At 42.7% G+C, this 15167-nt stretch overlaps 1 protein-coding gene and 1 long non-coding RNA gene across 3 annotated transcripts in view; one reads left to right on the plus strand and one right to left on the minus strand.

Moving 5' to 3' along the window:
* Nucleotides 1-5454, minus strand: part of MED14 (mediator complex subunit 14) — a 70017-nt gene extending 64563 nt beyond the window's left edge. For both annotated transcript variants that reach the window (XM_045994932.1, XM_045994931.1), the window contains exon 1: nt 5103-5454. In XM_045994932.1, coding sequence (XP_045850888.1) covers nt 5103-5317 — 215 coding nt within the window. In that variant the 5' untranslated portion in view covers nt 5318-5454. The remainder of the gene's footprint in view (nt 1-5102) is intronic.
* A 388-nt stretch (nt 5455-5842) lies between these two features.
* The window catches only part of LOC123934819, a 98258-nt gene continuing 88933 nt past the window's right edge, over nt 5843-15167 (plus strand). The window contains exons 1-2 of the long non-coding RNA XR_006816834.1: nt 5843-5946; nt 10732-10905. This is a non-coding gene — a long non-coding RNA (uncharacterized LOC123934819). The remainder of the gene's footprint in view (nt 5947-10731; nt 10906-15167) is intronic.

A 15167-nucleotide genomic window follows, 5' to 3' on the forward strand; every position in this document is an offset into this window, starting at 1 on the left:
CATGATCTCAGCTGAAGGCAGAGGCTCAACCCACTGAGCCACCCAGGTGCCCCGAATATATTCTTTTATTTTTTTAAAAAGATTTTATTTATTTATTTGACACAGAGAGAGAACACAAGTAGGCAGAAAGGCAGGCAGAGAGGGTAGGGGAAGCAGGCTCCCTGCTGAGTAGAGAGCCTGATGGGGGGCTCTATCCCAGGACCCTGAGATCATGATCTCAGCTGAAGGCAGAGGCTTAACCCACTGAGACACCCAGGCACCCCGAAAATATTCTTTTAAAACCAAAACAGACACAGATGCAGAATACTAGCTGCTAGCTTCCTTATATCCAATGGAACCTTGCTTCCAAGCAATAATCTCTCCATGTTTTGTCAGGATGGGCAAAACTGGAAGCTAAGCACACAAAAGAACCAGTGTCAGCCAAGGGTTTTACAGTAATTATGATGTTGCATGGTGGTTAGATGTAAATGATTACTTTTAAGCTCCAGTAAGGTTTTGATTTATTTTTTGCTAGTTCTCCAGTACAATAGCCAGCAACCAATGTCACCATTTTCCCTGTTAAATTATACCATTTAACACTCTCACATCCACTGATGCTTACAAAGGTCCTGATGTGCCTCCTGAATCACCGCATTTTGGAAACCTCTATCCCATGGCTCAGGATTCAATGGCCTGAGCAACTGTAAAGCCTCCTTTACATCTAATCCCTTCTTGAAGAAAACACACTGAGCCACTTCCATTCTCTTCTCCCACCCACAGGCCACAGGTGCAGAAAAAATAAAACCAGAGTTCAAGGTACAAGGAGGGGAAACTATTAAAATGAGCTCTGGCTTGTAGTTAACAATAATTCTGAGAGCAGACAGTGAGATAGAAGTTGAAGTTATGATCCGGATGGTAAAGGAAACTAGGTAGGAAGTGGAAGGGCCAGCAGATCAGATGAATCAGAAATTAAGGCCTTATAAGACTGCAAGGAAAACAGCTATTGGCAAGTTCCTCTCTATGTGAAAGCTCCTGAGAACACTCCTTTTGAGAAGCCACAACCCTTGTCCTCAAGGGAGGGAGAGAATGATAACTATGGATGCTGATGTGTGCATAAGAGACAGAAAGAAACAAAAGAGGAGAGCCTTTGGGGAGTGGGGGGTAGAAAGAACAGGAAACATTGTTCCAGCTCTTCCTACCTGCCCCAGAGACCCTAAAAGGATCATCTCATGTAGAGGCAGTATCATTTATGGGACAAAGATTAGGCTTTGTTGTCTGCATCCCTTTCCTCCCAATTCCTCCTAATCTATTTAAAGTTCCTTTATGGATAACAAATCCACGATTTGGGGCAATAGCCCCAAAATGCAAATTTCTGGAAGTGGCAGACATTTATTTACACCGAAGTATAATAAGACATGTTTACATAACTGAGATCCTAGCTTTTTCTAATTTTAATTAAAACAGGTTAAAGAAAAAAAACAAGGAGTAGAACCTAATTCCGTAAGAAGTCAAGGCAGAGTGTAAACTCTTAGATGAGAGCATGTTTGTTGGGGAGGAGGTGGGTGTAGATAAGCAGAAGGAAAAAAAAAAACAAAAACCACCCAGAAATCTGTGGCCAAAAAGAAACCACTGAAATTGTCAAGGCAGTCCTTTTTACTTTCAATAGTTCACAGACAAGCATCAAATACAGTAAAAATAAGACTCTTAAAAAGTAGACCTAGCACACTAGTTTTACATCAATACATTGATTCTGACAGTTCCCACCTGGAACAGGGAAAAATAGATGATTTAAGAACACCAAGGTAAGTTCCTAAACTAATTTTGGTTAGCACAAATCAAAAGAGAAAAGAGTTATTTTATATACCCAAGTATCAAGAGCAGGAAAGTATTTTTCCATTAAATCCTCCATGGTCTACAATGATAATTCTAACAATTCATTTGTTAATGTATTAAATCAATAAATACTTAGTTAATCATCAACTATATGCCAAACTATGTTCTAGGCCCAGGCAACATAAGAAACAAATAAAAATTCCCATCCTCATGGAGCTTCCAGTAGGGAGGGAGCAGATAATAAATTAATGATACCCAGTAGCGATAAGAAAAAACAAAGCAGTGAATAAATAGAAGGCAGGGGCAGAATGCTTTTCATGGGTGGTCAGAGAAAGTTTTTCTGTTAAGTTCTATCTGAACAAAGACCTAAAGGAAACAGGAAAGCAAACCACACAGATTTCTTGGGGGGAAAGCAAAGGCTCTAAGGTGGGAGTGTGTCTGGCACTATCAAAAAACATCAAGAAGGGTAGCGTGGCTAAAACAGAACAAGCAAAGAGGAGAGTATTAGGAAATGAGGATAAAGAGTAAAGGAGGAGAAGGCATAGACCACATGTCCTGGTTTGCCCAAGATAGTTCTGGTTCATGCCTGTTGCTCCGAAGAAAGAGAGAGAGCATGGGCAGGAGGGACTGAGGGAGAGAAAGAAACTCAGGTAGACTCCCCACTAAGGATGGAGCTCGATCTCATGACCTGAGCTAAAACCAAGAGTCGGATGCTTAACTGACTGTGCCACCCAGGTGCCCCCAACATTATTATTAAGAGCACCACCTTTTGGGCGCCTGGGTGGCTCAGTGGGTTAAAGCCGCTGCCTTCGGCTCAGGTCATGATCCTGGGGTCCTGGGATCGAGTCTCGCATTGGGCTCTCTGCTCAGCAGGGCTCCTGCTTTCTCCTCTCTCTCTCTGCCTGCTGCTCTGCCTGTTTATGATCTCTGTCAAATAAATAAATAAAATCTTTTTTTTAAAGATTTTATTTATTTGACAGAGAGAGATCACAAGTAGACAGAGAGGCAGGCAGAGAGAGAGAGAGGGAAACAGGCTCGCTGCGGAGCAGAGAGCCCGATGCGGGACTTGATCCCAAGACCCTGAGATCATGACCTGAGCCGAAGGCAGCGGCTTAACCCACTGAGCCACCCAGGCGCCCTAAATAAAATCTTTAAAAAAAAAGAAAAAAAAAAAAAGAGCACCACCTTTTGTGCTCAAAAAAGTGTCCTGATTTGGACCTTTTACAGTCACTCCATATACAGGTGACTATAAAACCTTTTCACCATAAGTGAGATGGAGACCCGCTGGAGAGTTGAGAGCAGAAAAGTTTCAAAAGGATCATCCTGGCTATTTTATGGATGACAGAAACTATAAAGGGGCAAGGGTAGCAGTAGAGATATCAACTGGCAGACTACTGCAGTTAACATGGGTGAAGGATTCACACTCGATGGAAATGTTGAAAAGTGGTCAAATTCCGAAGTCAGAGATAACAAGACCTGCTGATGTACTGGGTATGGAATTGGAAGAGGAATTACTCCAAATTTGTGGCCTAAGCCACAACAGGAAGAATGGGGATACTCTTTAGTGAGATAGAAGAGCTTTGGGGGTGGGGGGATATATCAAGTGGAATTGACTGAAATGCCCATTAGGGCACATTACTAGGACATAAAAGTAAGCATCTGGATATAGAGTCTGGAGTTCAGTGGAGAGGTCTCTGCTGCAGACAGAAGTATGGGAATCATCATCACATAAAGGGTGTAGGATTAAAACTATACACTTATTCTACTGCAATAAAATATACATTCTGCATAACTAAGTTGTAAAATAGAGCACAATTCAAAAATTTCTACAAATCCTCTATGAAAGAACAAATTATACAAATTACACAATCATTGATAGCAGTTTTCAGCATTTTTCCATAGCTATACATAGGGAGGTGATCTTCACATATATGAAAATTTTTCATGGGGGGGCGCCTGGGCGGCTCAGTGGGTTAAGCCTCTGCCTTCGGCTCCGGTCATGATCTCAGGGTCCTGGGATCGAGCCCCACATGGGGCTCTCTGTTCAGCAGGAAGCCTGTTTCCTCCTGTCTCTCTGCCTGCCTCTTTGCCTACTTGTGATCTCTCTCTCTCTGTGTCAAATAAATAAAATTTTTTAAAAAAGAAAATTTTTCATGAACACTCTTAAATTTTTATGAAATCCAATAGTAATTGGTTCAGAGAAGTATACTACTACAATGACACCTAATCACAACAACTATTTAAGTTTCTCATTAGACAGGGAAGCCTTCTTTCTGTTCCATTCGATAAAGTACCACATGTCAAAACTATATGAGAATGTTTTACAGGAATAAGTGGAACCTATTCTAACTCCTACAGTCATCTGCAAACAAATATTTTAAGTCTCTGGTAACAAATTGCTATGCCACTGTACAGCCCAATATCTACGTATTAATGTATACAACTGAAACACTGATCTGCAGTGTAACAAGATAAAAGATAAAAACTAAGTTAAGTAAAAACTTAAAATTCTTATTTTTTCTGAACCTGGATTTTAAAATGAAAAACAGTACTTAAGGTATATATCCCTCCAAATTTTATAGTGTCTTTTCTTCATACACTGAAAATTAGTGTATTCTGATCCTATTTTGAAGGGATTAACAACCTAATCATGTCCCAAGGCATTTCCCTGGTAACTTGGTGATTTATAAACTCCCTTCATACTCCAAGAAACAGTAACAGAAGACCAGTTACAATAAATCTTTTACTTACGCTAAACTCGTTAAGACTTCAAACACTCTCAAACATTTCAGGGAAAAAAAGCAAACCAAAATTTTGGATTAATTTATACACAATAGATCTGAGTTCAAACTCTGGCAGAAACAATTACAACCTAAATTTAAAATATACGTCAAAACGCTGTAAAACAGATTTCCTGTCTTTAGGAATTCTAACATTATGTATTCCTAAACCCTAATCTTGGGCTTTCGGCTAAAAAGCTTCCAACCAAGAAATCAATAGGGTTCTGCTGGCAACTCGAGTAAAAACCCCAAAGATAGGATTTTCAGTGGGTCTAACAACATACATAATTAACAACTCTCCGTTGCTTTATCTCCAGAAAGACCCTAAACGCAAAGCGTTTCCTCCACCTCCTCTGAGCCCCAAGAGTTCAGAAATTCTAGACTAAGTAGCCCAGAGGAAAGGAGAAAACAGCAGCCCCGTGGGGAGGTGCGAGCCTCTCTAAGCCGGTTGGGCGGGAAGCGGGGGGAGGGGGGGTTCTGGGGAGCAGGCATGGGTTTCGCGGCACTTACAGGTCCGTCAACACCATGAGCTCGGAGTAGGCCCGGTGCAGAAGAAATTCGATGAGGGTGCTCAGCCGGTAGCCCGGACTGGCCGCGGCTGCTGCGGCCGCCGCTACGGCGGCTCCGGGAGGAGGAGGCGCCGGGGCTGACGCGGGACCACCGCTGGCCCCGCCACCGCCTCCAGGCGGGACCAGCTGGTGGTTCTCCAGCTGCACTGGGGCCATGGCGGCGCAGGGCCGGGCTTGGCGCAGCGGCACAAGATGAAGCCCTCGAGCCTCCCAGGCGCTCGGTCACCGCGCCTAAGTGGGCGCGGGCAAAGTCGCCGCCGCCTACCGCCAGGCCGCCTACCGCCAGGCCTCCTCCGAACAGGAAGCCGTACGCCGGCCGTGGAGGCCCGCCCCCATGTAGCGACGAGCCCGCCGGCCCCAGCGACTGGAGCGAGGGGCGGGGGGGGGGGGGAGGCGGGGGGAGGCGGGGAGGGCGGGGAAGCGGGGCAGCCTCTGCAGAGAAGCTGCGCCTCCACAACGGATCAGAGGCCGCTTCGGCAACCAGCCGCAGCGTCCATGTTGACGGCCCAAAGCGGAAGTCGTTAGGCAAAACGGAAGGGGAACCTGCAGGGGGACTTCCGACAGCAACCTGTGCTTTTTCTCCGGCTATCCCGCGCCGTGACGCTTGGGGGCGCGTGGGAGTAGGGCGGGGCCGACGCGCGGGCCGGGAAAGCGGAAGCGGGGACCGCGCGTCGCCGGAAGCGGGTGTGAGGGCGGAGCCGGCGACGTCACCGCGGACGTCAGTAGTTGCCCCGCCCTTGCCTTCGCCGCCCTTCGGTGCTTAAAAGGCTCCAATTTACTCTGAGGTATTTATCAGCGCTCCCCAGTGGGATGCAAATACTGCTGGGGAGGCTCCTTCCCAAGATGTTCGTGAGTTGTGGTTTTGGAATCGCGAAGAAATTGTAGCGGCTGTAGCCGCTCTTGTGGCTTCTCAGATCTTTGCTCCTCCCACAGTCTGCTCATGCGCCTTTCGTGGGATAGAAAACGTTTCCGTCATTGTTTTTTTTTTTTCTTAACTGTGGGAAAAGATGTGAGAAAATATGATGGAGGGTAAGAGCAGGTCTGCTGGCAGAATAACTTCACTTTAATGGAGTTGGACATATGCCGCTCTCGTTACCGACCCCGAAATTCTGGGAGTTCTACCACAGAAACAGCCCTTAAATCCTCTACCGCTGGCTCTGACTTGGTTCTTGTTTCTGCTCTTGCAGTAGACTCCCTGCCCTCCCAGGGTTCTTTTTCTATGCCCTATCTCCACTTTTCCCCTTCAAAATCCACGTTTAATATTTTGCTTCCTGCTGAAAAATGGTGATTCTCAACTCTGCACGTTGGAATCGCGGGGCGTGGGGGGGGCGGGGCTTTAAAAAAAATACTTGTGCCAGTTCGTGGATTCAGCTTTAAGTGGTCTGACGTGAGGTCTGGGTTCGAGGTTTTTAGAAGCTTTCTTCCTGCAGCTAAGGTAGAAATCCACTGTTAATAAGCATCAGTTGCTGCGACCCTTTTTTGAAACATCCTTTCGCAGATTTCCTCTTTGTAACTTTTAGGTGTAGGAGATGCCCTTGTTGTTCTTTTTTTTTTTTTTAAGATTTTATTTATTTATTTGACAGAGATCACAAGTAGGCAGAGAGGCAGGCAGAGAGAGAAGGGGGGAAGCAGGTTCCCTGCTGAGCAGAGAGCCCCATGCGGGGCTCGATACCATGACCCTGGGATCATGACCAGAGAGGAACGCAGAGGCCTTAACCCACTGAGCCACCCAGGCGCCCCGCCCTTCTTGTTCTTTAAGGTTAAAATACTCTTATTGTCCACTTGTGTAATTCTCAGTCATTCTTGAAGGCCATTCACCTGTCTTCCGAAGGTGTAACCTTTGGAGTATAGTCGCTTGCTCCCTCTTTTGTGGCCTTAAAGCACATTTACACGCAATATCATCATGGTACTCATCAAAATGCCTTAGGAGTACTTACAGCCCCTTACAGGTGCAGTTGCTGGAGGGCAGAGACTATTATTCCTCCCCATGCGAGTCACTCCAGGGAACAAACATTTTTATGTTAGCTAGAATGACATCATTTCTTTTGCAGTTGTTTTGATTTGTTTTATTGAAGTTTTCCCCCCTTTCTGAAAACTGTTGACTTGAGTTAAAAAAAAAAAAAAAACCCGGTGGTCACATATACAGGAAAGTTAGGTTGTCCTACAAGATGGTCTTTAAGATCTTTTCTAATTCTCAGATTCTGATTCTGTGTGATGTTGATAGAATTTTAGCTCTGCCTTATTGCATATATTAAACATAATTATACACCATGTCTTTTGGTATACATTCTATTTGGCAATAAGGTTCTACCTAGAGCAGTACAACCAACGTGCAAATAAAAGAAAAAAATTAATTGGATAGAGTGGTTTTAGAATAGAGAATATTTCACCCACATCCATCAGATTAGATTCTATTGAAATTTCTGTGAGTTTCAATAGCTCTCTTTAAAAATTGAAAAGTACTTGTTAAAAAGGATATTCTGAAGGAAAACAGGGTGAAGATCAAGGAATAGAATCTTGAGAGGTGCAATGCTTGAATTGTTGGCAATAAGGGAGGTAATATAAATGAAAGCTCCTTAAAGAGGTGATAGCCCACCTCCCAACCTGATAGCGTAGCCACTGGATGTATATAGGAAGTGCTGGTGAAGAAATGAATGGGGAAGGAGAAAAATATTAGCATGTTTGACTGAGTTACTAAAGGAATGACTCATCCAAATCACTTTTGGAAATCGTATAATTTATAATTTTAAAGCCTACACTACAATGTTTGGCACTGTAGTATATATACATAATTCTTTCATATTTTTCAATTGTTTCTCTATTTGGTCATCACCAGATTCTGTCACACTTCAGATAGTTTCAGAACTAGTAGCATGATATTTCCTTGGCTATTCAATTGGCCTAAACAGTTGACATCTTTCACGAAGTCAGTCTGATTTTAATAAAAGAAATTGATTGCAAAATATGGAGAAATAAAAGAACATTTCCTTGTAAGCTCTCTTGATGGAAAAATGAAATTGTGACAATACAGTTTCATTTTGAAGCATACAGATGCCCCTCAGACACACAAACGAATGGGAAAGAAATTGAAAAGTAATTTTTCTTTCTTTTTATGAGATACTGCAGCCAGTTCCCCCAAAACAGAGAGCAAAAGCAGTAACTGCATTCAATCAAGAGTTGCTCCGTTCATGGTAAAGTTGAGGAAAAGAACTCATAATACTGTGACTATGGTCTGACCAACCTAGAAAAAATGAGAACTCTTTGTTTTGCCTGTAAAAGAAAACCCAAACATCTTACTGTGGTCTCGAAAGCCATTAACGGAGTGACCCTTGCCTGCTTCTCCACCACTATGTCCTGCCACTCTTTCCTTCACTTACTATATCTGTAACCTCACTGGTTGTAGTGCATGCTATTTTCTGTAGTGTTAGGGCTTGTCCACTGTTTCAGATATGGGAAGCACTTGTTTCACAGCTCTTCATGTGGCTGGCTTCTCATCCTTCCAGTATCAGCATAAATGAGAAAATCCTCAGGGAGGCCTCTCTTGACTATATGATATTAGGAATATACAAAGAATTTCATTATCCTATTGTAGAAGCCAAACTGTATGAATGATCTTACCTGTCTCAGTAGAAGAATGGCTAAATAAATTACTGAATTACTGTATTTCTTTTTTTTTTTTTAAGATATGTTGATTTTAGAAAGGGAGAGCACATGCACATGTGAGCACGCCCTTAAGCAGGGGAAGGGGCAGAGGAAGAGGGAGAGAGAGTATCCTCAAGCAGACTCCCAGCTGAATGTGGAGCTGACACAGGACTCAATGCCAGGACCCTGAGATCTGAAATCAGAACCTACTGAGCCACCCAGGTGCCCCAAATACTGTATTTCTATGCAACTGTCAAAATGAAGGAATTAGACCTACATGTACCAATGTGGATGCATTTCAAAAACAATACTGAATGAAAACAGCAATCTTTTTGATATCATTTCTGTCTTTTTATTTTTTTATTTTTTAAAATTTAATTTAAATTCCAGTATAGTTAACATATACTGTTATATTATTTTCAGGCATACAGTATAGTGATTCAATGATTTTATATATCACCCCGAGCTCGTTGTGACAAGTGCATACCTTCCTCCCCATCACTTATTTTATCCATCCCCCCCATCACCTCCCCTCTGTTAACCATCAGTTTGTTCCTATACTGAGTCTATTTCTTGCTTTGTCTCTCTCTCTTTTTTCCTTTGCTCATTTGTTTCTTATTTCTGTCCATTTTTGAAGCACACAAAATAACACTATACTTCCATATATTATAGTCAAAGTAAACAATGTAAATAATGACAGCACTTTCAGGATGGTAGTTAACTTCCAGAGGGGGGTAAGACGTGAGGTGGTGCTTTATTGGCTATTAGCTATTTGTTATATTTAATGGGTTTACTGAAGAAATACCTGAAGAAAATGTGACAATATTAATATCTACTAAATCTGGGTAGGGAGAGATGATTGTTAATATATTCTGTACTTTTCAGTATTTTTAAAGATTTCATAAGTTGTTAAAGTTTAAATTAAAATGTTTCTGTTAGTATAATTTACACAAGCCGACATAACCCCCCAAATCTCAGTGACTTAACAAAGTAAGAGTTTATTTCTTGTGCTCACAAAGTTCAGGAAAGATGTACCGGATGGAGAGGCCCATACTATTCTAAGCAGTAACCCAGAGTTCAGGCTCCTTCTACCTTGGGAAGCCATCATTCTAACAGCAAGATTTTTTTATGTCCACCGAAGTTCCATTAGTCAGAATTAGTCACATGCCCCTTTTAAAGGCTAGGAGCTGGATCCACCCATGTTGTCTTAAATGGCAAGACCTTTTTCTTTCTTATGCCTAGGTGATATTCCCTTGTATATATACTACATCTGATTTATCCATTCATCTATCAATGAACACTTAGGTTACTTCCATAACTTGGTTATTATATATAAAGCTGCCGTGAGGGCCAGGGAGTGAGGGATGGGTGAAATAGGTGAAGGGGATTAGGAGGTACAAATTTCCAGTTGTAAACTGCAGAGATGAAAAGTACACCATAGAGAATGTAGTCAACATAACAATGTGTATGGAGACAGATGGTGACTGTACTTACTGTGGTGAGCATAGCTTAATGTATAAAATTTTTACATCGCTGTGTTGTGCCCCCAAAATTAATATATCATGGTATATCAACTATACTTCAATAATAATTTTTTTAAGATTTTATTATTTATTTTAGAGAGAATGGGGAGAGGAGCAGAGGGAAAGGGACAAGCAGGCTCTGCGTTGAGTGCAGAGCCTGAGTGGGGCTCAGTCTCATGACCCTGAGACCATGACCTGAGCTGAAACCAAGAGTCAAACACTCAACCAACTGAGCCACCCAGGTGCCCCAATAATAAATTATTTTCTAAATAAAGGCTAGGGAGCTGGGAAATACAGTCTTCTTGTGTGCCTAGGTAGAAAATGGTAATGGTTTGGTGAATAAATAACATTGTTTTTACCAGAAGATTAAAGTAGACTTTTCTCTCTCTCTTTTTTTTTCCTTAGGGCACAGCCTCTGGAATCAGACCACTTAGGTTAAAATCCTAGCTTGGCCACTTACCATCTGAATGCTCTCCAGCAAGTTATTTCAATTCTTGGGTCTCAAATTCCTCATCTGTAGTAATAGTATTTACCTCAGAGGATGATTGTGAAGAATTAATGAGTTAACATTTGCAAACAGTAAGTGATCTATAAGTATTAACTACTACCATCATCATCACGTAGGAGTAATAATTCTTGCATTTGTTTTTCACCTAATAACCTCTGAACTTACTGTCTTTTTCTATACTCATCTAGCTCTTTCTCTGATATCCCCAGCACCAAGCATAGCGTGCCTAGCTATCTGGCGTAATGAATGAATGGGACAGGTATAGTCCTTCATCTATACACTGTAGTTCTATTTATATTGCATTCCTTTATTTGGGATTAAGATTGATTTACATATATTTACATGTGAAATGAAGCATCTAGGATTTCTGTGAAAACACTTTAGGGGAAAAAAGTGGGCAGATATAGATGAAATACAATTGGCAACATGCTGAGAGTTACTTTTTTTTAAGATTTTATTTATTTATTTGAGAGAGAGAGCATGAGAGGGGAGAAGATCAGACGGACAAGCAGACTCCCCGCAGAGCTGGGATTCCAATGCGGAAACTCGATCCCAGGACTCGGGGCTCATGACCTGAGCTGAAGGTAGTCACTTAACCAACTGTGCCACCCAGGTGCCCATGTTGAGAATTATTAAAGTTGATGATGGACACATGGAAATTCCTCATCTTCTGTTCCTTCTCTTCTATAAGTGTGAGAATATGCATAATAAAAAGTTTTGAAAAATTGAAAACGGGTAGTCAACTAAAGGTCCAGATCGTTTTCTTTCCTAGTCAATAGCTTCTAATATATATATATATATAATATATATAATAAATTAAATATATGTTTGAGGGGCACATGGGTGGATCAGTTGGTTAAGCATCTGCCTTTGGCTCAGGTCATGATCCCAGGGTCTTGGGATCAAGTCCCACATCTTGCTCCCTGCTCAGCAGATAATCTGCTTCTCCCTCTCCCTCTGCCCCTGCCACCTGCTTGTGCTCCCTCTCTCTCTCTCTCTCAAATAAACAACTAAAATCAGGCACCTGTGTGGCTCAGTGGGTTAAAGCCTCTGCCTTCGGCTCAGGTCATGATCCCAGGGTCCTGGGATCGAGCCCCACATCGGGCTCTCTGCTCCGCAGGGAGCCTGCTTCCTCCTCTCTCTCTGCCTGCCTCTCTGCCTAGTTGTGATTTCTCTCTGTCAAATAAATAAAATATTTTTAAAAATTAAAAAAAAACAACTAAAATCTTTAACTATATATATATCTCTAATATATCATATGTAATAAGTTATATATAATAATATATAGGTAATAAATTAAATATTTAATTTTTCAGATTTTTAAAAAAACTTTATTTGAGAGAGAGACAAAGAGAGCACAAGCAGGGGGAGGGGGAGAGGGACAAGCAGATTCCCTGTTGAGTGGGGAGCCAGCTGTGGGGCTTGATCCCAGAACCCTGGGAACATGACCTGATCCTAAGTCAGATACTTAACTGACTAAGCCACCCAGGCACCCCATCTTTCAGATTATTAAAACATTTGTGTAATTTATAGAGTGTTTAACATTTAAAAAACTATCAGGAAACTTAAAATTATACCTGCTTGTAAAAGAGATGAAAGTGTCAAATGTTTTAACAACTTTGGTTTCAGGCCTTGAAAAAAGAATGTTTGCAAAGAGCTCTAAAAAAAAAGGAAAAAGAAAAAGAAACTTATCCAAATATATAATCTTAAAAATTTCTATCTGTGCTAAAATTCAATGTCTTTTTTCCACCTCACGATTACTTTTTGAAAAAATGTTATGGTGAGAACATTTAAGATCTACTCTCTTAGCAACTTCAAATATACAACACATGTTAACTGTAGTCACCATGCTGTATACTAGATCCCCAGAACTTACTCATTTTATCACTGGAGGTTTATAACATTTGACTAATATCTCTGCATTTCCCTTACCCCCACCCCTGGCAACCACCAGTCTACCCTTTGTTTCTATGAATTTGGCTGCTTTGGATTTCCACACGTAAGTGCGATCATACAGTATGATCTTTGTCTGTGTCTGACTCACTTTACTTAGCATATTGCCATCAAAGTTTTATCCAAATGACAGGGTTTCATTCTTTTTAAAATGGCTATATAATATTCCTGTGTGTGTGTGAATAGATAAATAGATACCACATTTTTAAAAATCCGTGCATTCATCAACACACAGGTTGTTTCCATGTCTTGGCTGTTGTGAACGATGTCACAGTGAACATGGAGGTACAGATACCTCTTTGTAAAATTCATTATTTTTTAAATGAGTAATTTCTAATGGGTAAACAAAGGAAAAATAAATAGAAAGAAGGAACCCATTTAGAATATAGTTATACTTTTCATTAAGAGATAAAAATCTTATCTTGCCTTGTTCTTTGTTATGGAAGAACCCTGCCCTCTTGACTTCCAGGAGTAAACCTGCCATCCATAGGTGCTAAAAGTAGAACTTATGATCAGAGTGAGCCTCGTGCAGCAGACAGCAGGAGTACCATCATGACAGCTCTGGTTCTCATGCCCCCAAGTCCCTTGGCATGATGTGATGGGGCCAGATGGAGACCCTGTGCTCAGTGAGCTGCATCATAACTGAGAAACCCGGGGCCCACAGTTCAACACCTTAACTCTCAGCAGTCAGATTGAAACAAGATTACATTTGTGCAGGCATGAGGAAAGAGCTGAGATGTCAGGCCCGGCCGAGCGGTCCAGCTTTTTTGGTTAGGGTACCAGGCAGAGCTGAATAGCCCTGCCATCCTGAGGGTGTCCAGCACAGCAGAATAGTTCCAATGTGGCCAAGCCTACATGAGTTCATAGCACAGGGATGGGATGACAAACCCAGCTGCAGGCTCATGGTGTCACTTGCAGCTGCTGCTTGATTCACATGAACCACGTGACTGTTTCGTGATACTGCAGTACTGGGTGAAGGGGAAAAGAAAGCTTTATATGTTCCCACCCCTTCTCCCCACCCCCACACATGACTTGTAGGGATGAAGGTGTCCCACCATCAGGTATCAGGGTTATTGTTCCCCTTCCATGGCCATCTAGTTCATTTGGTCTAACTCAGTAGCCACTATGTCTCTCTTCACTCAGCTAACTCCCACCTCCACCCAGACCTTCTTCCATTTCAGATGGGCACCATGGTAGAACTGGGTGGAACTTTGATGTCCTCTGTCATCAAGCAGGCCACTGTAGGAATACTCTAGGGCTCATGAATTTCACCAACTGATTGTTCTCCTCATGGTCAGTGCTTTTCCACCCCAAACAACTGAAACCAAGTGGTAGCAGAACAAAGATTGTAGTCACCTCCCCCCTGTGGTCTAACTGCCACTTTAAGATGAAACCAGTCAGGCTTCCCAGGAACTAGAACCAGATGAGAAAAAAGGAGAGGAGGGACTAGAGATTGTCAGGGTGGAATCATAAATATGGAGTACCAAGTCTCCCATTGCTCCCATCCTTTCAGTCCTGACCTTCCCTACTCAGCTGTTCCAAAGGAGATGTTCCCTTGGAAACCTGATAGGCCATATGGCTGCATTCAGTCTCTCCTGGGTGTGGACCCTTTCTACAAGTGTCCACATGGGCTACATAGATTCCCTGTTGGGCTATAGCAATGGCTTTGCCGAGTTCACAGCCCCACAGAAGGGTGTCTACTACACCAGTCAGTCATCATCTGTGTGCCTGACCTGAGAGCTAAGGAATTAACCACAGCCCAAGAGTGAGGAAAAATATAACATGGGTGGTCCTCAGCAGTACTGCCTAGGGCAAGGGTGATGGCTTTCAGTTTGGCCCATTGTACTGAATCAGTCCATACTGCAGTGTTTCTAACAGAGCTGTTGGGGCTGGACAGCTGCTGCCACCTAGGACACATCGTCAGCTTTTCGTTTGGCTGAGCAGTTAGTAAGCCCAGCCCGAGCAGCCTCAGGGACACTCAGAAGTGGGGTCCCTACGTAGCTTGAGGCTGCCTGTATGAGTGATCTAGGAGGGGGAGCTACCGTGGCCCCTAAAACTGTGGCCGCAGTATCTTCGTATGAGGAGGACACACCTGTGGGGCTAGGCCTGCCATTTTCATCAAATAAGAAAAGACTGTTGTGGCTTTCTGACTGTCAGCATGGAGTAGAGGCAACCTGAGAGGAGGCTATCTAGGTGCAGTGTAACCCGGAGGTACTGTGTGAGATGCTCAGTCTTTCCAAGTGCCTGCCCAATAGCAGACCAGTTGCTGTGTTGCAAATGGAATGTCGTGGGTAGGTGTCAGGGTGGCAGCAAGTTCAGAACCCCCTGGGGTACCTCTGAGCAGAAGCAGTCTCCCTTCACCAGAGGTGTACAACAAGGG

This window comes from Meles meles, chromosome X (assembly GCF_922984935.1).
Source record: "Meles meles chromosome X, mMelMel3.1 paternal haplotype, whole genome shotgun sequence".
In the NCBI taxonomy this organism is placed as follows: Eukaryota; Metazoa; Chordata; class Mammalia; order Carnivora; family Mustelidae; genus Meles; species Meles meles.